General features: G+C 46.9%; 1 protein-coding gene across 1 annotated transcript in view; it reads right to left on the bottom strand.

Moving 5' to 3' along the window:
* The window catches only part of ryr3 (ryanodine receptor 3), a 593,334-nt gene that overhangs the window by 258,452 nt on the left and 312,045 nt on the right, over positions 1 to 22,837 (bottom strand). Inside the window, 4 exon segments of the mRNA XM_072484927.1 lie at positions 1,353 to 1,473; positions 1,700 to 1,802; positions 4,834 to 5,014; positions 21,305 to 21,440. Coding sequence (XP_072341028.1) covers positions 1,353 to 1,473; positions 1,700 to 1,802; positions 4,834 to 5,014; positions 21,305 to 21,440 — 541 coding nt within the window.

The raw sequence follows: 22,837 nt of genomic DNA, 5'->3' as shown, positions 1-22,837 counted from the left end.
GAAGGTACAGCAAACAAGAATGGGAAGTCTGATATTCCCCTTCTTAGCCAGACTGGAGTAATACAGGCACTATAATGAGAAGGCCATGCAGAAGGTATGAAAAAGATGGGAGACGGAGAGAGTGTCACAGAAAATAAGGCAAGTTGGAAAGAGCAGAAGGACAGTTAGAGGGGAATATCGGCCTGAATTTTTCATCCATTGGGCGCGAGCTGACTCAACGGGCCTAGAAGCCAGCGCTAAATGTGCTTCTGTTTGCGGCCGTTCCTGGAACTTGATTTCATGCTGGCTGGCCAAGTAATGGGTAGACAGCGGGAAACGTGCACTGGGAAACGCTGAGCGCTGCTGGGTAGACGGGAACAGAGCGGGTGCCAAGAAAAGGGAGGGTGCTTGTTGGTGCTTCGACTGCGTTGCCTCTGGTGGGCAGCTACTGCGGAGCTGTCTCTGGGAGCTGCAGAACTGTAGAAAATACAATGCAATGGGAAAACTATGCAAAGTGCATCTAGGCAGCACACACTAACATAAACCTCAGCCTCCAGACAACTTTTAAAATTTTATTTCAGTCCGGGCAGTTCATCCAATCCCGGATTGAAGTTGAAGCTAAAATGTAAAGGCCGCCTGGCCAATCAGCCTGCCCACCAACTGTAAAAGCAGACAGGCCGTGTCAAATTGCATCCAATTGATTTATTAATAGGCTGAATTGCCTGCTTGATTGTTGGCTCCCGACTCTTTTGCGCAACTGAAATATTGTGCTAGTGTGCAATGATATTGGGGTGCGCGCCTCACGTCTGTTTGGGAAACTTCCTGTATTACCAGTACAGGCGGTGCCCACCCACCCGTGAAATGTAAAATTCTGGTCAATCTTTTTTTGTCTTTATGCCATAGGCAATCAGATATATTATATATCGTATAAGATGCTTTTATACTGTGGGCAGCACGGTAGCACTGTTGCTTCACAGCTCCAGGGTTCCAGGTTCAATTCCCGACTTGGGTCACTGTCCGTGGGGAGTCTGCACATTTTCCCCGTTTCTGCGTGGGTTTCCTCTGGGTACTCCGGTTTCCTCCCACAAGTCCCGAAAGTCGTGCTGTTAGGTAATGTGGACATTCTGAATTCTCCCTGTGTACCCGAACAGGCGCCGGAATGTGGCGACCAGACGCTTTTCACAGTAACTTCCTTGCAGTTTTAATGTAAGACGACTTGTGACAATAAAGATTATTATTAAGATATCCTCCGCCATCAAAAAATTATCTGTCTGACTCATTGTAAGAAATAGCATGGAAAACCTTCTCGTTTGTATTAAAGAACCTATAGAAAACCTGCAGTACACAATTTAACATTATCATATATGGCATACCTTGGTTAACAATTGGCAATTTCAGTGGTATACTAATAATGCCCACCAGATCCTCAGTTGGTACCAGGGAACGAAGTATTGCTCGGATTCGAATAGCTTCACCTTTGCCAGCTTGGATTAGCTGATCAAATAGATAAATTGAAATTTAGACAAAGCAAAAAGGATATAAATTCAAAGTCTTCCTGTACTGTGTCTTAGGCTTAAGGCTTAAAAATGTAGTATACCACAATCAACTTTCTGAAATCCTAAAGGTATGAAATATTTCAAAAATGGGTAATTTACCATTAATTCAACTCTCAGTAATCACAATGAACACTAAAAATGATGGCAAAATAATAATTACTTACATGCATTTCTGGAGCACATCGGCCAAGAAGATCAATCAAAGCAGAATAGAAGGACATGATAGAATTACCCATGTGCACAACTTCTTCATCCTCCTCTTCGCTACTGTTAAGCAAGAGTTCATTTAAAATAAATTATTTTAATGACCAAGACAAAATTTCCTACCATTTAGGGAGCATTTACACCAGAACAGTACACGGGACATACAGCAAAGAAACTGACCATTCAGAGACATAGAATTTACATAGAACATAGAAAAATACAGCACAGAACAGGCCCTTCGGCCACGATGTTGTGCCGAACCTTTGTCCTAGATTAATCATATATTATCATAGAATTTACAGTGCAGAAAGAGGCCATTCAGCCGATCGAATCTGCACCGGCCCTAGGAAAGAGTACCCTACTTAAACCCATGCCTCTGCCCTATCCGCGTAACCCAGTAACTGGGCTGAACCTTTCTTGTCACTAGGGGGAAATCTAACACAGCCAATCCACCTAACCTGCACATTTTGGACTGTGGGAGGAAACTGGAGCACCCGGAGGAAACCCACGGAGACATGGGGAGAAAGTGCAAACTCCACACAGACAGTCACCCGAGGCCGGAATTGAACCTGGGACCCTGGAGCTGTGAGGCAGCAGTGCTAACCACTGTGCCGCCCATGTGACACCATGCCGCCCATGGGCCACAGTGCTGCCCTTGTGCCACCGTGCCGCCCATTTAAAAAAAAAAAGCAACAGCTCAACCAGTTCACTGTGTTTAAACTCCTTCCTTTTTTTAACATCTAAACCTACCACTATAACCCTCTTTTCCCTTCTCTCACTTGATAATTTCTGGAAAGTCTCTGTAAAGCACACTCAAAGAGATCTTCAAGGTGTTTCTGAAGCTTGTCTTTCCGATTTTAACTCTCTTCACAAAGGATTACAAACAATATTAACCTTGAAGACATCACATTCTGTACAAGAATGGTTCATAAAGAGATACTGAGCTGCCAGTTGGAAGATGACTTTGGTGACCTGTGAGTAAAGAGAGTTAAGAGAGGACCCAAAACTACCCGGGTCCTGGGTCAGTAATCCAGATATAATAATAATAACAATAATAATAGGTTATGAGTAATCCCATTGTGACAAAGTATGCAAGTGAATTCGCTAAACTGGTAATTTATGGGCAAGTTGCAGATAACGATCACCATAGAAGCTGCCAGGTTGTCATAAATATCTACTTGGCTAACAAATATCCTTCAGGTAGAAGATCTGCCATCCTACCTGCCACATCATACCTGCCAGTTGAGTCTCACTCCATAGCCCACTATTACAGTGAGGCAGGGAGAGTGTAGGGGTAAGGTAGAAACAGCCAGAGAGCCCAGTGAAGTCAAGAATATGTAGATTTATTTTTTCCCCTGTTTTCTGCCTGGCAATCAGCCCATCGACAGGCTGGTTGGTGGCTAGGCAGGAAAATCAATGACAGGAGAGAGATCACAGTTGAAGGTACTTGGCTGTTTAGCACAGGGCTAAATCGCTGGCTTTGAAAGCAGACCAAGGCAGGCCAGCAGCACGGTTCAATTCCTGTAACAGCCTCCCCGAACAGGCGCCGGAATGTGGCGACTAGGGGCTTTTCACAGTAACTTCATTTGAAGCCTACTTGTGACAATAAGCAATTTTCATTCAATTGGGGGAGCCTCCTTGAGTTGTTGAGAGAAGCATGCCTCCTCTGCCTCCTCCTTCTGTCAAAGGCACTTGTGGAGTTGGCAGCTCCCATTTCCCTTCTGCTGCAGATTTTCCTGAACCTTGGGAAATCCACACTACAACTTTAAAATTTAAGTTGGGTTTCCAATTACACAGAGGGAGCCTGATTTAAATATGCTACTGCAGAGTCCTGCCTCTAGTCAAGAAATAGAACATATCTGATTTCCGAGCAGAGGTCGGGAACTACAAGTCCCAGCATGCCTTGGGAGTTTATGGACATGCATGAAGAGCAGGCTGCACTTGTTCAGCGTACTGAGATCTACTGGCTGGAGACTGTTGTATTCTGTGTTCTTTGTCTAGCAAGGAATCTACAGAATTGTTGGTATCTTAGCCAAAACCAAGATTTATTAATGTACACGTAGTAAGGTAATGATCAGATACAGCGCAAGTTATCATAGAGTTTCTTTAGACTCCCCTGGAACTACCCCTATGCACGACTGCCCTCATTTGCCCTTCTTGAGATAGCCGGATGTGCGCTGACTTATATCTGACGCCACCTGCTGGTGGGGGGGGGGGGGGGTAACACTGCTGAATACATGGCCACCTGCTGGTGGGAGGTCACACTGCTAAATACATGGCCATCTGCTGGTGGGAGGTCACACTGCTAAATACATGGCCACCTGCTGGTGGGAGCTCAGACTGTTGAGTACATGTAATATTATATACAGGCATATCACCACAGGGAGAAGTGCCCAGGGCACCAGCGTTGTAAAAAACAGCACGGAAACCTGATTATGAGATCCATGAGTGGGGCACTGTAATGACAGGAGCCCTGGAACAGGGGTCAGGGAGAGGTCTCAGAGAGAGAGAAAGAGAGAGAGAGAGAAGGAGGGAGGAGCATGAAAGGAGCCACAGGAGGAGACTACCAGGTGGAGACCACTGGTAGGAACCATCTAACATTTAAAATTTCAAGATTTGCTCGAAATTTAAAAAAATATTTTATATTTTAAAGTTTATGATATTTTAACTTTTACCTTAATCCCAGGTGTACATCCCAATCTTTATTTTGCTTTCTGTAAAATGATTTCAAAGTGACTTATAATCCTGTTTTTCTTTCAACTTCCTGGTTTGCTGTTGGTGAGAATTCTTCAATATAATTGGCCGATCAGCCTGTCTGACGACTTCACTCATGCTGGATACCACAGTTGGCACCAGATTCAAAGTCACATCAAAGTAGAGGATATTGATGATGAGGAGCCCATGAGATCTTTGTGGACAGTTTACTTCAAGTTCAGGGGCGAGTGCCATCCCTTTTCTGCAGACTGCAAAATCTGAGCTAATATGCAAATATGAAATTTATAGAAATTCTATCCAAATAGGCAGCCTGTATACAATTCATTTCAGTCATTAAATCAAGAACAGTAACATGTTACAAAAGGTCATTATAACTCACCCATCTTTCTTAGCTTCAGTTGGAGGGAGGTCACGGCACGGATCTTCCGAGATTTGGATCGCATCTTTCATTGCTGCTAACAAGCCGTGTCCTCCTTCACCCCTCAGACCAGGTCCAAAGCACTCTGGACGACGAATCAACAACTTCACAACAACACTCGCATTTTCTTCAACACTTTCACCTTGAAGAACAGCAGGATTCATATTTACACAACGAATTGAATCAAATGTAAATTCTTGGTCTATTTAAGTAAAAAGGAGGCGCATCCATTTCAGACTGACAACAATGCTTGTCTGATTATCTCACCAAAGAATATAATGGAACTTAACTTGCAACGGTTGCTGGGCACTGAGTTAACATGCCAGTTGCATCCAGAACGCAACAGTTTGGATACTATCAGAAGTTAACTATTTCAATGGTTATCTGGGCTGGAATGTCCTAATAAAATATTTGGGCTTTAAGAGAATTCCTATCTCTTAAGTTAGGTGTCTTAAACCGGCTTTTAACCATCAACAGGCTTCTTCTGCTCCCTGTTTTGGCTTCTCTGAGTGGGGGTAGTCCTGGAAAACAAGTGTGGGATTATGCTGAGTGTTCAATGTGATACAGCAGCTTTGTGTTGTCTACTGAATAACATAATTGCAGCATTCAACCAGTGCTAACTGCATTGTTGACTGGCTGCATGTCCTAGCTGAGGGTCTGAAATCAGGAGAACTGAGCACCGGTTAAAGTTAGCCTGCATTGGGCGGCACGGTGGTGCAGTGGTGAGCACTGCCGTCGCATGGCACTGACGACCCGGGTTCGATCCCGGCCCCGGGTCACTGTCCGTGTGGAATTTGCCCATTTCACCCCCACAAGCATTGTGGTTACAATGCATTGTGATTACAGCTTCTACTGGATGTCATTCTACAATTGATTCTAACCACGGAAAGACTGTTAAATGAGAAAACAGGGGAGAGGGGAGTCTGTCTATTGCCGTACTGAAGGCACTGGTGGAGGAGTTGCAGAGGAGCACAGAGGTCCTATTTTCACAGAGAGCTGAGGTCCTCAAGGCACATGCTCAGAAAGCAACAGGAGCAAATAGCCATCGAGATCAATAACACGCGTCAAGCCCATAAGACCTGATGTGGTGCTGGAAGATGTTCAATGATTCCATGAGTACTCAATGTCAGTGAGTGCATTTTCAAATGCCATTTCTGTCAAATGAATCATTAGCCTCAGCGACGGCTCAATTCACCCCACTTTCATCACTCACCTATCAACAATCTATTTCAATCAGGACACATGCCAACATTCACAGCTTCAACTCACCCTCACATATTCAGCACTGCTGCAAACCTCTCACCCACATCTCATATATGCTGCCAGCTATTTAACCATGACAGCCACCTCAGCTAACCAAATTGCACAACACCCACTGACACACTTCCTTCTCTCTTGCTGGATAATGTGCCACAGTACCAGAGGCAGTAGGAGATAATTGGACAGACTGGCTTGGGTATCCTGACCCAAATAGAGGCAATGGTGCTGTCTGCTGTTGGGATGTTGAGGTCATGACCAGTAGAAAAGCTGAAACGATCAAAGACGATGGTATCTTCCTCCATACCCCTCTCCTTCCCAAATCCTTTTGTCCCCTCACCTCATACTTGATTTCACAGCTCAGATACTTCAGGGGACAGAATTCAGGCAGGATCTGTGTGTGGTGAGACACCGCGCGGGCACAAGACAAGTGCAGGGGTTTGTCGGAGACTGTGATCTGCAGCACGGCACTCTGATGAGCAGCGATGAGGCGATGCACAGAATTAAGCTGGTGAAGTCTCACAAGAGAGTTTGCAGTCAACGTCAATGAGCAATGATAAGTCTGACATCAAACTTGCACAGGGGCTTTGGGCAGAGCTTGGAGCATGTCCTTGTCAGCATAAAAGTAGCGGCCAACTCTGTTCGCACACTGGTGGATCCAATCCTGATGCAGCAACTTCCAATGCAGCACAAGCAGCTTCCACGAGAAACATAAGTGCTGCTGTGGAAGCTTATACCAAAGACATGCAAGATCAGACTGCTGACATTGTTGCTGTGGATCACAGTGTGCAACGGGGCTTTCAGGTCGAGCGTTCCAGCAACTCAGCAAATTGTCCTCCAACGGATTGTTAGGATTACTCCCCAGGGAAGTGGCAGTGACTCTTTGAACCACAAACCTGCTTCCCTCTCTCAGGAGGGCAGCGTTCATCCTTTACCAATGCCGGTCTGCCTGCGCCCTTGCTATTGTCCGTCAGTCAGCTGACCCAGACCACTGCTACTCATGAAGTGCATTCTGAAGCCAGGCACGCTAAGGCCAGAGCTACACGAGGCTATTCTCTAAAGCCATCCGCAATCTCCACCCCCCCCCCCCCCCCCCCCCGCAGAAACATTCAGCAACCATGCTGCAGCCACTGGATAGTGTATTGCACAGTATAGAAACATTAGGACAAGCACAGACACATGGAAGACAGTCACTTAGAAAATGCACAATAGCAATTAATTTACTTTTCTTTTTTTTTTAAATATATTTTATTCAAGATTTTTTGGCCAAACATAACAGTACGTAGTGTTTCTTTTAAACAACAATAAAGCAATATAAATAACAGTGGCCAGTTTTAAACAAATAAATAAATAATCTATGAACAGAAACAAAAAACAAACTAAATGGCAACTGCCTGGTCAAAAATAAATACTCTCCAAAGATACAATCCAACAGTCCAATATACATTACCTAAAACAAGTGCCTATACATATACAATAACATCCCTGAGAGTCCGTCCGATTCCTCCCCCCCCCCTTCCCCCACCCCCTCCCCCCTGGGTTGCAGCTGTTGTCTTCTTCTTTTCCATTCCCTCTATCTTTCTGTGAGGTAGTCGACGAACGGTTGCCACCGCCTGGTGAACCCTTGAGCCGAACCCCTTAATACGAACTTAATCCATTCTAACTTTATAAACCCTGCCATGTCGTTTATCCAGGTCTCCACACCCGGGGGTTTGGCTTTCTTCCACATTAACAATATCCTGCGCCGGGCTACTAGGGACGCAAAGGCCAAAACATCAGCCTCTCTCGCCTCCTGCACTCCCGGCTCTTCTGAAACCCCAAATATAGCCAACACCCAGCTTGGTTCGACCTGGACCCCCACCACCTTCGAAAGCACCTTTGCCACCCCCACCCAAAACCCCTGTAGTGCCGGGCATGACCAGAACATGTGGGTGTGATTCGCTGGGCCTCTCGAGCATCTCGCACAGCTATCCTCTACCCCCAAAAATTTACTGAGCCGTGCTCCAGTCATATGCGCCCTGTGTAACACCTTAAATTGTATCAGGCTTAGCCTGGCACACGAGGGCGATGAGTTTACCCTACGTCGGACATCAGCCCACAGCCCATCCTCAATCTCCTCCCCCAGCTCTTCTTCCCATTTCCCTTTCAGCTCATCTACCATGATCTCCCCCTCGTCCCTCATTTCCCTATATATGTCCGACACCTTACCATCCCCCACCCATGTCTCTGAGATCACTCTATCCTGCACCTCCTGCGTCGGGAGCTGCGGGAATTCCCTCACCTGTTGCCTCGCAAAAGCCCTCAGTTGCATATACCGAAATGCATTCCCTTGGGGCAACCCATATTTTTCCGTCAGCGCTCCCAGACTCGCAAACGTCCCATCTATGAACAGATCTCTCAATTGTGCTACCCCTGCTCTTTGCCATGCTCCAAATCCTCCATTCATTCTTCCCGGAACAAACCTATGGTTATTTCTTATCGGGGACCGCACCGAGGCTCCCGTCTTTCCCCTATGCCGTCTCCACTGCCCCCAAATTTTCAATGTAGCCACCACCACCGGGCTTGGGGTGTATTTCTTCGGTGAGAACGGCAGCGGCGCCGTCACCATAGCTTGTAGGCTAGTCCCACTGCAGGACGCCCTCTCCAATCTCTTCCACGCCGCTCCCTCCTCTTCTCCCATCCACTTACACACCATTGAAATATTGGCGGCCCAGTAGTACTCACTTAGGCTCGGTAGTGCCATCCCCCCCTGTCCCTACTACGCTACAAAAATCCCCTCCTCACTCTCGGGGTCTTCCCGGCCCACACAAAACTCATAATACTCTTCTCGATTCTTTTGAAAAAAGCCTTCGTGACCACCACCGGGAGGCACTGAAACACAAAAAGGAATCTCGGGAGGACCACCATTTTAACTGCCTGCACCCTCCCTGCCAGTGACAGGGACACCATGTCCCATCTCTTAAAGTCCTCCTCCATCTGTTCCACCAACTGCGTTAAATTAAGCCTATGTAATGTACCCCAATTCTTGGCTATCTGGATCCCCAAATACCGAAAGTCCCTTGTTACCTTCCTCAACGGTAAATCCTCTATTTCTCTGCTCTGCTCCCTTGGATGCACCATTAATTTACTTTTCTGTACAATATCTCAGAATCATAGAATCCTTGTAGGGCAGAAAGAGGCCATTCAGCCCATCGAGTCTGTGCTGACCCTCCAATGGAACACTCCACCCAAACCCACTCCCCACCCTTTCCCAATAACCACATGTCCTATCCTGCACATCCCTGGACATTAAGGGGCAATTTAGTATGGCCAATCCACCTAACCTGCGCATCTTTGGACTGTTGGAGAAAACTGGAACACCTGGAGGAAATCCACGCAGACACGAGGATAATGCAAACTCCACACAGTCACTCAAGGCCGGAATTGAACTTGGGTCCCTGGCGCTGTGAGGCAGCAGTGCTAACCACTGTGCCACGTGCTGTCTTGTAACATAAAATGATTTTCTTACTAATTTTGGTTTGAAATGTTTATTTGTGCTGGCTTTTATTTTTGTATTGTGATCAAAGAGATCCAGTGATGATCTGTGGCAGAGGAAAGGTGGAGTGTGGTACTAACAGGAAGAAGGAATTGGGGTTGCAATTATTGGTATGACACATGGATAACACAGACAGCCCAAGTTCCACTCTTCCTTCTTCGCCTCCTCTTTCTCCTCATGGTCTTGCTCCTGAGCTGCTCGCTGCATCATTATTGGCAGTGACTGTGGCCTCATGATGCCAAGGTTGTGCACCATACATGAACCAGCACGGATCTTGACACTCACTCTGTCAAATGCTACGGGAAACCTCGAGGGCAATCCATGCAACAGAAGTGCTGTTTCAGCACACAAATTATCTCACTATCAAATTTCAAGTGGCAACCTGGATTTAATTATATGCACACTATGCATGGGTTGTGCACTGAGGTCATCAACCATGTTGCCTTTGCCAAATAGCAGCTGTACTTCTATTTATGACGGTGACCTAATGCAGATGGCACACTGGACTGTGGCAGAATGATAGCATTATGACTGCTGTCAGTTACCAGGCAATGATCTGTATGATTCTCTGAGAATGGTCACATGCTGACTATATGTTGAGGAAATTGAATCATTTTCAGTTTCTTGTATAAGGCATAGTTAATATCTGGCATTCACAAACTGAAATATGTGCAATCAACGTTACCTTGTGGAAGCCCGTAATTCTCACAAAGCCATGTGTTCACTCTACCTTCTGCTCTCTGCCAAAAGAGAAATGAAATGGCGCCGTCTACCTTTGAAAAGAGAGTGTCATTGACCTCCCTTTCACAACAAAGGGCAGTAAACATCTCCAGCTCTAGCCTGGAAGATGTCCAATGCATAAAGTTTCATCAGCATAATCACCTTTACAGCCACTGGCAATGTGGTCCTCCTCCCGCTCTGAGGTTCGAATTGTAGCCACCACAGGTGGCATATTTCAGTGAGGAGATCCTTCTAAAAGTGTGGACATCACACACTGCTCCCCAGTGTGGTTCAGGTTGGAGAATTTCTCCCTGATCACCCTGGGCAGATGTGGCCTCCTGCTGGAAGCCCTTCTCATCCTCCTCCTCCCTCTTCCAGCAGCATAGCCTACTCTGCATGCTCCATGTTCAAACTCTCTGCCATGCCCTATTGAAGGGGGCGTGTCTAATATTGCGCCCATGTATGGGGGTAACTGGCTTGTGCAAAAGCCTGAAGTCAACAATGCGTCCTTCAACACTTGCAACACCACTCCCTGAGGACCTTTGCAAGACTAGAAAGCAGCATGCACTTGCCGAAATGCAAGAACAGCCAAAAGAAATCGGCCAGCAAATGACCTGCAAATAAATGTGAAAATAAATAAAAAGCAATGGTTGCGAGTGACCCTTCCAGCTACTGAACACATGTTCAGCTGTGTATGACTGAGAAAAGGCATTAGCTGGAGTATTGATCTCCAAAATGGCAGACCTGCTGCAAATCAGCATGGCATGTCGATTGGAATTATGAACTTCCTTTTCTGCATATCTCCAATGGGCATTCACTGCACACTCATTAATACCCTTACCAATATGGCATCCAGCATGACTCACCTCTAGATGTCAACTTGGGCCCCAAATGGCAGCTGTAGCAGGCACTGCCAATCCACATTTTGCACCTGAAGTCCCATAATGGCCGTTGTAGCCATCTATCATGATCCAGTCTGTGTGGGTGGTTGCACAATGGAACTAGGACTGTCAAGAGTTTGTGTCATTTATTTTGAGAACAGTCGGCCCTCCTCGGGTTTTTCCACTACAATTGCCAGTGATGTAAAATACATCTGCTTGCTCCCCCAGGCAGTGCTATTTCAGAATGAAAGCTTCCTGGGTTAATATTAAAGCTATGTTAACTATTTAAAATGGGAATTTTATTTTGTCACAGCAGAGAGGCTATTCCAGGAAGGATTGCAAAAGAATAGGATGGATTTGGTATGTGGGAGGAAGAGAGGAGAACTGTGCGAACTCTAACATTGGGTCCAGTTTTCAGTGGGTTTGAGTTAAACTACCCTTCAACCCCACCACAATTGTTTTTTGAGTGACATATGTTTGTGACATATTTAGTTCCCAATTGTGGATCAGCCATGAACGCAGCTGCTAATTCTGTGGCTGAGCACTTTGCTATTTGTTCTCTTTCATTTGTGTGAAATCTGTACAGAAAGAGGTTGCCAAACAGTAACTTGTAGGTAGGCAGCTTGGGAAGGGAAGGATTATAACACCAACATAAAAAATATAAGTATTCTCACCTTGACTTTAAGCCTTACTTGTTCCATCTGCTCAGAGTCTAGATTTTGGTATTATTTATTTTTCAAGAGCACTTATTTTGTTTACTTCTTAACAGCATAATAGTAATTAGTATGTTTTGCAGATTATTGCAAATTTCTACACGTGTCTTTTAAGCCTCCTGATCTATTTAGGAACACTCATCACCCCTTGCCCCAACCAGCCCTTCAAATTCCCATAAGATTCCTACCTCTAATCAACGTTGCCCAGTTGTCTAAAATATAGTGGCTCTGAAAAACCACAACCAAAGCAGGGACTTCCATCCACTGGTCCCAAACAAAATAAACTTTGTTATAATTCATGAGCCATATGTTGGGAAGAGGCAAATGCCCGTGATGGACGAGCAGAGATGCCATTGGGAAGGAGCGAGGGGCTGGAAATTCACAGGTTAGGCAAGCCCACAAGTTGCGTTTTCTCGAACCATTTTCAAGAAATACCTTATCTGTCAGGAAAATAGTTTTTCAGCTTTGGTTTCCTATTCCAAGTCCTGGCAAAGTACTCAATGGCTCATTCATTCATTCAAAATGCAGTGGAAATACTGATGCTGCCAGCGGGAGTTCCACAACGTGCCACAACCCTGCCTCACAGTGCCAGGGACCTGGGTTCAAACTCGGCCTTGGGTGACTGCTTGCGTGGAGTTTGCACGTTCTCCCCATGTCTGCGTGGGTTTCCTCTGGGTGCTCCGATTTCCTCCCAAAGTCCAAAGATGTGCAGGTTAGTTGGATTGGCCATGCTAACTAATTGCCCCTTACTGTCCTAAGATGTTACCGGTGCCACGTGCAAGTGAGGCAAGGAACAGAGAGCGAGTGCAGCTGAGCACATGGCTACAGGGCTGGTGCAGGAGGGAAGGCTTCAGATATGTGAGTCATTAGGATACCTTCTGGGGAAGGTGGGACCTGTACATGAAGGACAGATTGCACCTAAACTGGAGGGGCACCAATATCCTGGGTGGGAGGTTTGCTGGAGCTCTTCAGGAGGGTTTAAACTCGTTTGGCAAGGGGCTGGGAACCAGAGCTATGGATCAGAGGATAGGGTAGCTGTTGAACAGGCAGAAATAGTATGCAGTGAGTCTGTGAGGAAGGATAGGCAGTTGATCGGGCAAAGTTGCACTCAGTGGAATGGGTTAAAGTGTGTCTGTTTCAATGCAAGGAGTGTCAGGAATAAGGGAGATGAACTTAAGAGCATGGATCAGTACTTGGAACTACGATGTTGTGGCCATTATGGAGACATGGATTTCACAGGGGCAGGAATGGTTGTTAGATGCTCCAAGAAGAATAGGTAGGGAGGTAAAAGAGGAGGGGGAGTGGCACTGTTAATTAGGGAGTGCAGCACAGCTGCAGAAAAGGTGGTAGTCGAGGAGGGTTTGTCTACTTAGTCAGTATGGGTGGAAATCAGAAACAAGAAAGGAGCAGTCACTTTATTGGGAGTTTTCTATAGACCCCCCCCCCCCCCCCCCCAATAGCTGCAGAGAGATGGAGGAACAGATTGGGTGGCAGATCTTGGAAAGGTGCAGAAGTAACAGAGTTGTTGTCATGGGTGACTTCAACTTCCCTAATATTGACTGGACCCTCCTTACTGCAAATGGTTTGTATGGAGCAGATTTTGTCAGGTGTGTACGGGAAGGATTCCTGACTCAATATGTAGATAGGTTGACTAGGGGGAGGCCTATTGGACTTGGTGCTTGGCAACAAACCAGGCCAGGTGTCAGATGTCTCGGTGGAAGAGCATTTCGGTGACAGTGACCTTTACCATTGTCATGGAGAGGGATTGGAACAGACAGTATGGGAAGGTATTTAATTGGGGGAGGGGAAATTATACTGTTATTAGACAGGAGCTGAGGAGCATAAAGTGGGAACAGTTGTTCTTGGGAAATGCACAACAGTAATGTTGGGGTTGTTTAAGGAGCACTTGCTGCAAGTGCTGGATAGTTTTGTCCCACTGAGACGAGGAAGGAATGGTAAGGTGAAGGAGCCTTGGATGACAAGAGAAGTGGAGCTTCTCGTCAAGAGGAAGAAGGTTGAAACTTATGTAAGGTTGAGGAAGCAAGGATCTAGCACGGCTCTAGAGGGTTACAAGGTAGACAGGAAGGAACTCAAAAATGGACTTCGGAGAGCTAGAAGGGGGCATGAAAAAGCCCTGGCGGGAAGGATTAGGGAAAACCCCAAGGCGTTCTACATTTATGTGAGAAATAAAGAGGATGATCAGAGTGAGAGTAGGGCCGATCAGGCAGAGAGGGCCTAGAGTCTGAGGTGACAGGGGAGGCCCTAAATGAATATTTTGCTTCAGTATTCACTAGAGAGAGTGACCTTGTTGCTCATGTGAACAGCGTGAACCAGGTTCATAGACTCGAACAGGTTGATATTAAGAAGGAGGATGTGCTGCAAATTTTGAAAAGCATCAGGATAGATAAGTCCCCTGGGCCTGACGGGATATACCCAAGGTTACTACGGGAAGCGAGGGAGGAGTTTGCTGCGCCGTTGACAATGGTCTTTGCGTCCTCACTCTCCACTGGAGTAGTACCAGATGATTGGAGGGAGGTGAATGTTGTTCCCCTGTTCAAGAAAGGGAATAGCAAAATCCCTGGGAATTACAGACCAGTCAGTCTTACGTCTGTGGTGAGCAAAATATTGGAAAGGATTCTGAGAGATAGGGTTTATGATAATTTAGAAAAACAGTTTGATTAAAGATAATCAGCATGGCTTTGTGAGGGGCAGGTCATGCCTCACAAGCCTCTTTGAATTTTTTGAGAATGTGACGAGACACAATGATGAAGGTCGGGCAGTGGATGTGGTGTATACGGATTTTAGTAAGGCATTTGATAAGGTTTTCCATGATAGGCTCACTCAGAAAGTTAGGGGTTATGGGATACAGGGCAATTTGGCTGTCTGGATACAGAATTGGCTGGCCGAAAGAAGACAGCGGGTGATAGTGGATGGAAAGTATTCTGCCTGGAGATCGGTGACCAGTGGTGTCTTGCAGGGATCTGTTCTGGGAACTCTGCTCTTTGTGGTTTTTATAAATGACTTGGATGAGGAAGTGGAAGGTGGGTTAGTAAGTTTGCCGATGACACGAAGGTTGGTGGAGTTGTACATAGTGCCGAGGGCTACTGCAGGTTACAACAGGACATTGACAGGATGCAGAGCTGGGCTGAGAAGTGGCAGATGGAGTTCAACCTAGGTAAATGTGAGGAGATTCATTTTGGAAGGTCAAATTTCAATGCTGAATACAGGGTAAAAGGCAGGATTCTTGGAAGTGTGGAGGAACAGAGGGATCTTGGGGTCCATGTACATAGATCCCTTAAAGTTGCTACCCAGGTTGATAGGGTTGTTAAGAGGCATATGGTGTGTTGGCTTTCATTAACAGGGGGATTGAGTTTAAGAGCAGCGAGGTTTTGCTGCAGCTGTATAAAACCATGGTTAGACCACAGTTGGAATATTGTGTCCAGTTCTGGTCGCCTCATTATAGGAAAGATGTGGATGCTTTGGAGAGGGTGCAGAGGAGATTTACCAGGATGCTGCCTGGACTGGAGGGCATGTCTTATGAAGAAAGTTTGAGGCAGTTAGGACTTTTCTCACTGGAGTGAAGAAGGAAGAGAGGTGACTTGATAGAGGTGTACAAGGTGATGAGAGGCATGGATAGAGTGGATAGCCAGAGGCTTTTCCCCAGGGCGGAAATGGCTTTCACGAGGGGACATAATTTTAAAGGTGATTGGAGGAAGGTATAGGGGAGATGTCAGAGATAAGTTCTTTACACAGAGATTGGTGGGTGCGTGGAATGCACTGTCAGGAGAGCTGGTGGAGTCAGAGTCACTAGGGACATTTAAGTGACTCTTGGACAGGCACATGGACAGCAGTAAATTGAAGGAGTGTAGGTTAGATTGATCTTAGACTAGGATAAATGGTCAGCACAACATGGTGGGCCGAAGGGCCTGTACCGTGCTGTACTGTTCTATGTTTTATGTGCAGATAAGATGGGGTTATGGGGTTAGGGCGCGGGGGGAGTGAGCCTAGGTCATGTGAACGTTCGGACGGTTGGTGCAGACTCGATGGGACGAATGGCCTCCTTCTGCACTGTAGGGATTCTATGGAACGCGGCCAGTCCCACCTCTTTTCATGGTGTCATCAGTCAAAGGGATGAACACAGGGGCAGCTTCCATGTCTGAGGAAGCCCTGATCTGACCTAAACATGGCAAAAAAACACGCTTAACTTGGTCCTCTCCCAAATGCTGCCTCTTCCATTTATAATCCAGAAAGCCAGTGGGCAGAAGATAAAACTGTTGCCAATCTTTACACACTTTTATATTTGGTTAGAGTTGCTCATTGCACATACATAACTCCCACCCCATCATCCACAATTCCAGTCCATGTCTATTTACATGAATTCAAGTGAATCCCCAGTTAATGCCCACCACCTGCTCACAATTAAAATATAATTAATGCAGCCTCCCTCAGCAGAGACCCTTTCCTGTACAACAGGTTGTCGATTTTCAAAGGCAATTACAAACTTTCCTACTTTGGCCTTTCATCTGCCCGTTTGACAAAAGGTATGTTTTGATGATAATCTGCTAATTTCATAGTTATCATTACTGACAGGAGCTTTTTGTTCTAAATTGTATTAATTAACTGAATTATATTTCTCAACTGGTGTGTTGGGAATTGAACTCAGCGGCATTCACCCAGTAATCGCATCACTAACTAAGTTGTCCAACTAAGCTGATATTTGCATTGGTACAATAAGTATTTTTAACAGATGTTGTTTATTTATGTGGTCAATTTTATGAATATATGTATGGTTTTCCATACTGCATATAAAATTATAATGCGAATGTCTGAAAGAAATAAATACAAAACACATCTATAATTCACGGCAAATATGAGCAAAGCTGCACTTGTCACAGATTCTGCAATTTTACTGCCTTTGAATAATAGAAATTATCAGCAGATGATTGTTCAGTTGTGATTCCCACTGTTTGGCTGGAGTCCATGATGTCAAACTGCCCCCTACAGGAGAAGATGTCCAAATGCTCTTGGATCACAAATATGGGCAACACATAGGCACAGTGGTTAGCACTGCTGCCTCATAGTGCCCGGGATTCTGGTTTGATTCCGGCCGTGGGTGACTCTGTGGAGTTTGCACTTTCTCCCTATGTCTGCGTGGGTTTCCTCCGGGTACTCCGGTTTCCTCTTACAACAGTCCAAAGATGTGCAGGTTTGGTGGATTGACAATGCCAAATTTGCCCCTTAGTTTCTAAAGATGAGTTTACAGAGATATGGCAGGGGGTGGCCCTAGGTAGGGTGCTCTTTTGGAGGGTTGGTGCAGACTTGATAGGCTGATGATTCTATGAATATCTAATATCTATCTCTTCTTGTCTGTTTGCCTGGTAACCCAATTCCCAGTCCCAATGCCTTCCCTCTACTGCCCAACTCAAATGCCTCTCATTGCCCAATTGCTTTTCTTGCCAATACTCCTTCTGCTGCTCAATTAGTATCAGAGAGACAAACTGGAGAAATAGATAAAAACATGGAAGACATTTGGGGAGGGGTAAATGGATGTGAAAAGGCAATGAGCATGATCTTCCGGCCTCGTTGCACTCGCGTTCAAGCGTACCAAGGCCGGTGAATAGTGGGAGAGGCCAAGCGCCAAACCGTTTGCAATGCAATCAACCTGCTCCCGGGATGGGCCACAACTCCCGGGGCATAACCACGGCCAGAGGGTGGGTGGGTGCCACGGGAAGGGGGGTTTGCCTGGAGAGACTGGCAAAGGATCCGAGGCTCCACATGCATTGCAGAAGAAAGTGACACAGGCATCATAATGTTTGTGCAAAGGATTGTTTAATGTGCTGTACAATACCCCATTCCCGATAGTGCTGCCCCCCCCCCCCCACCCCCACCCCCAGCCCCGGCCCCCAACCCCATCCCTACCTAATCCCTCCCCCCTTCCCACTGCCCTCAGTGATGCTCAACGTGTCTGGCCCTCCTGGCTCTACCACAATGTCTAGGTGTTTCCCCAGGATGCACATCAGATGTGGAGGTAGCCAGCCGCTTACCTCGTCCCATGAACTTCGATGCCCCTGGTGAGCATCCTCTAGGGCCGGAGGGCCCTGGCCCACTTGTCGATGGCACATGCACAGCCATGCCACCCTGTCCCTTGTGCTGACCCTGAGACACGGCCTCATCAGGGGGGTGGAACTCGGAAGTGCTGGTGGCCACCGTCACCACTCCATGGGATAGGTCCGGATTTGATTCAGCGCCCCCTCCAGCCAGTCAGTGCCGATAGGCCCCTGCGGTTCACCGTGGGATGGAGGGGCAGCTAGTTCGGGCCCCGGCTGCCCTTGCATCACTTGGCTCTGCCAGCCCTGGTGGTCATCCATAGTCCGCACAATCGTGTTGACTCCCTCGACGTTGCTCCTCGGTGACTGGGCCATGCTCTGCAGTGCCCAGCTGCAACTGGGAAAAGCTCCGCAGTGCCATGGCCATTCCCATCTGAGAGCGGGACATGTTCTGCAGAACCCCATCAAGGTCAGCCTAGTACTGGATGACATCCCCCAGTGAGGCAGCCATACTGCCGAGACCCTCAGCCATGGCCGTCACCGACTATGCAAAGCCTTGGACACTTTCACTCATGGTGCCAACGCCGTGCACCAGGCTCTCCACTGCGGCCCTCACCCTAGCAGTGTTGGCCTCAGTGACACTCATGCCGGCGCCATCTCCTGCACCCGTAGCCTCTGGGACCCTTCCAATCAGCTATGGATCAGCTGGAGTGATGCTGACATCTCCCTCTGAACGTCAGGTTGGTCCCCATCATCTCCTTCAGCCTCGGGTGACTCTGTTCCAGAGGTTCAGCATCAAGCTGGGACCCAGCTGGGTCCAGGGATCCAGAAGACCTCCAACTGCTGTCTTACCTGGGGGTTCTTGCCTCCACCAGATGTATATCAGCAGCAGTTTGGTGCTCGCCAGATTGTGCTCCAGAAGCCTGACCATGAACATTTCCCACTGAGGTGTGTATATTTGCGCTGGTGAAGAGTGGGGATGACAGCTGGGCTCTCCTCTGAGAAGTTCTCCCTGGAGTCAGGAGAGTGGGCCACCTGGGATGGACCGACACCGTTGCCTGCTGGACATGTGGTCAGTGGGAGGGATGGGTCAGTCAGTAAAGCGATCACGACTCACGTTTGACAGGTTCTTCGAGTGGAGCCAGGTGGTCCCTCACCTCTGCGGCGCCCGTCAGCATCCGCATTGGCGACTGTCTGTCCTCGGCGACACCGGTTACCTCCAGGGCCCGCTCCTCGAAGAAGGTGAGGATTCTCAAGTCCGGCACCCCACCACCAGTCTGGGCCCTCTCCCGACGATTATGGGAGAGCTTTTCCTGAGGGGCTCAATCGTGCTGCCCGGTGTAGGTCGTTGACCTTCTTCTGACACTGGAGGCCAGTCCTCCTGGTCACACTGCCCGAGCTGACTGCTGCCATCAGCTTGTCCCAGGCAGCACTGGTTGCCTTGTGGCTCGCCCTCTGGGACTACCAGGGGAACAGGACATCCCTCCTGGCCTCCATCACGCACAGGAGCCTCCCTAGGTCAGCATCCCGAATCCTGGGGCTAATCTCCTCGGCGCCACTGTTGCGAGCTGGCTGAGCAAGTGCAGCTTAAGTGCTGCTCGATCTTGTTGAAAATGAAATGAAAATCGCTTATTGTCATAAGTAGGCTTCAAATGAAGTTACTGTGAAACGCCCCTAGTCGCCACATTCCGGCACCTGTTTGGGGAGGCTGGTATGGGAATTGAACCATGCTGCTGGCCTGCCTTGGTCTTTTCTTTCAAAGCCAGCGATTTAGCCCTGTGCTAAACCAGCCCCGGTAGCGGGGAGGCTGGCGAGCGCGATCCTGGCGAATCAGCTCAGAGCCGGCATTCGGGGCGAGAAGCCCATGAGGCCTCATTAAGTGGACCAATTAACATTGAATAGTATTGCCAACCTCACTGGGCCGAACACCGGGAAATTCGAGGCAATTCCCACTCGCTACAGCACTTGGAAATTTTTCCGGAGAATGCCCATGAAAGTTTGAAAAGGATTGAGGGGATTCTTCCACTATGCAATAAACAATTCTCTTGGTTGTTGACAACACTCCAATATAAAGTCAATAACCCCTGTACTTAATGTTCAAGGAAGTTACATTCCTAACCCGGCCAAACAGGTTGTGCATCAACCTGTAAATCCTTCCGACACACGCCAATGGCAGATGGTAAGAGTGGGAGAGATTCTTGGTCAGCCATGTGATGGAATGATTTAGAGCCTCGACCATCACTATCCAGAGCTCCAGACTATAGCATGCATGAAAAAGGTACACACTACTGCAGCAACCTGAACTCCCTGAGTGAACTGTAACACATCACCACATTTGTTGATGATGTACATATTTCAGGAGCAGCATCACCATTATATGGAAATGAGGGAAAGTGGTGCATGGGAAGCCATAACTATGGGAGACCATTTTCTTAAATGTCCAGAGAAACATGAGTGAGAAAGTGTGCGAGAGAGAAAGAAAGAGAGACACAGAAGCAAAGGAAATAAAAACAATTAAAAAAAAGCAAAGTAATGTTATTTCAAAAATCCATGGGCTGGATTCTCTGATTTTGAGACTAAGTGCTGATGTCGGTGTGGGAACAGTGGCAGTTTACACCTGAACAAATGGCGCAAAACCTCCACCGATCCTCCGTCTGGTGGGGTGCTAGCATCCACGCGGCGCAAAGCCCCCGGCTTTAGCTGCGGATACGGCCGGAGAATTGCTGGGTCCATGGCTGCGCATGCGCACAGTGGCAGCCTGCAGCCGCCGCGCCGTGCCCAGCCTGCCAAAAATTGCCCCCCTTTGGCCAGGCTCGCCACCCCTGGACTATCCCCCACCAGTGCCCCCAGCCCCCGCGGCACGGCTCCCACCAGACTGTGGCGGCGCTGGACTCAGTCCGCAGCAGCCACGCCTGGTTCACAAAAATAAATAGCATGAGTGGCCCACGCCATCGGGAAATCGGCCCATTGGGGGCGGAGCATCGGGGAGGGCCTCAGGTGATATCCTGAGGCTGTCCATACGGCTTGCGGCATACTCTGTGAGTACGTCGTTTTGGAGGGGGCGGCGCATCGCAAAAGCGCGCCGCCCCCGATTTCTGCACCATTGGGGATTCTCTGGCCGATCGCCGAATGCGATTTCGGCTTTGGCGACCAGAGAATCCCCATGTTTTTCATGACTTTTAACAATGATTTCTATGGCATTTAACATTTTACCGTAATTAATCCAAACTTTTCTCAAGATCGGACAGGCCAAATAATAAATCAAGACATCAAACCTACCATTAACAAACACTGCAAATCGCAGGAAAAGCAGGTAACGTTCTCCTTCAATAGGATTCCAACCAATATCGGGATAACCCTTCGCCACTAACATGGGGCAGCTTTGTAATCCACAGGCGGCCAGGTAGGTCACAACCTGTCAAATGTAAACATTCATTTTTGTCATTCACATCTTTTAAAAAAATCATCCATTCATTTTAGAAACACAATTTAGCGATATGTTTGTACCTTATATAGTCACAATAAGGCGGACATTTGTAAGCTAAATACATATGCCGAAACAGTGAAATTACCGGTACTTCACATTATCCTTTTAGCAAAGATGTTACCAGCATAATTGTCATTGCTTACATATTTACACATTTGTTCAGGTTTTGTTTACATTCAAAGCTAAACTGGCATAAGCAATGCACTAACTGAGATTAATAGGTAAGGAAGAGATGCCATGCTCCATGAGTGAAGTGAACAAATAAACTATTTCATACTAAATTAAAAATAAGCAGTTGCGCATTCATGCTGATTTCACCGCCATTATAACGTACTTTGCAGGAAAAATGATGGGGGAAAAAAAAAAATCAAAAAGCTAGTTCGCAAACATCTTAGCCATTACACAAATTAGGTCAGTTGTTGCTAGAATTTAGAAGGCTAAGGGGTGATCATGCCAAAGTATTTAAGATATTAACAAGGAAAGACAGGGTAGCTAAGGATAAACTATTGGATGGAGATTCTAAAACTAGGGGACATTAGTCTAAAAATTAGGGCTGGTCCACGAAGGAGATATTAGGAATAACTTCTCCATTCAAAGGATGATGGAGCTTTGGAACTCTCTCCCGCAAACAGCAGTTGAAGCTAGAACAGTTGTTCATTTTCAATCTGAGAGAGATAGATTTTTGTTAAGCAAAAATATTAAGGATTATGGACCAAAGGCAGGTATATGGAGTTAGGTCACAGATCAGCCATGATCTCATTAAATGGTGGGACAGACTCGAGGGGCTGAATGGCCAACTCCTGTTCCTATTACCGTATTTTTAAATTCTGCGGATAAACGCAAAACAGTTTGGTCTTAAAGATCCATTCTTGAATAGAGAATTTTTTTTATTAGTTAAAAATCAGCATGACCCTACTCTAAACGAGTGCTTTGAATGATGTACTGCAGAGGATCATTATTATTCCTGAGGTTCCTCTGTGGGAATTATGTGTTTCAACATGGGATCACACGAGGAGGCAGCAGCAACATCAATTTACATAAACAAATGACTTTCAGGGGCCTTTACATTCAGATTTTCCATAAAAGCACCAGCTACAGTTCAGGGATCAACTGCTCCCATTAACACTTGATGTTATTGACATTAGAACTGCTGCTTAGGTGGTATTCAATTTGATTCCAGACTAGTATTGTCAAGAGAGGTCCTAAGGTTTGATCTCTGGAGCAAAAGAAGTGTTTTACTGAATTTGGGATTGCTGTAGGATGTTGTCAGTGTGTTACTCTTCCTAATGGAGCCAGCAGTGATTTTGAATTACTTACTGCCCCCA

This window comes from Scyliorhinus torazame, chromosome 2 (assembly GCF_047496885.1).
Source record: "Scyliorhinus torazame isolate Kashiwa2021f chromosome 2, sScyTor2.1, whole genome shotgun sequence".
In the NCBI taxonomy this organism is placed as follows: Eukaryota; Metazoa; Chordata; class Chondrichthyes; order Carcharhiniformes; family Scyliorhinidae; genus Scyliorhinus; species Scyliorhinus torazame.
The sequence above is the reverse complement of the archived record's forward strand: the minus strand, read 5'-3'. Positions and strand labels throughout refer to the sequence as shown.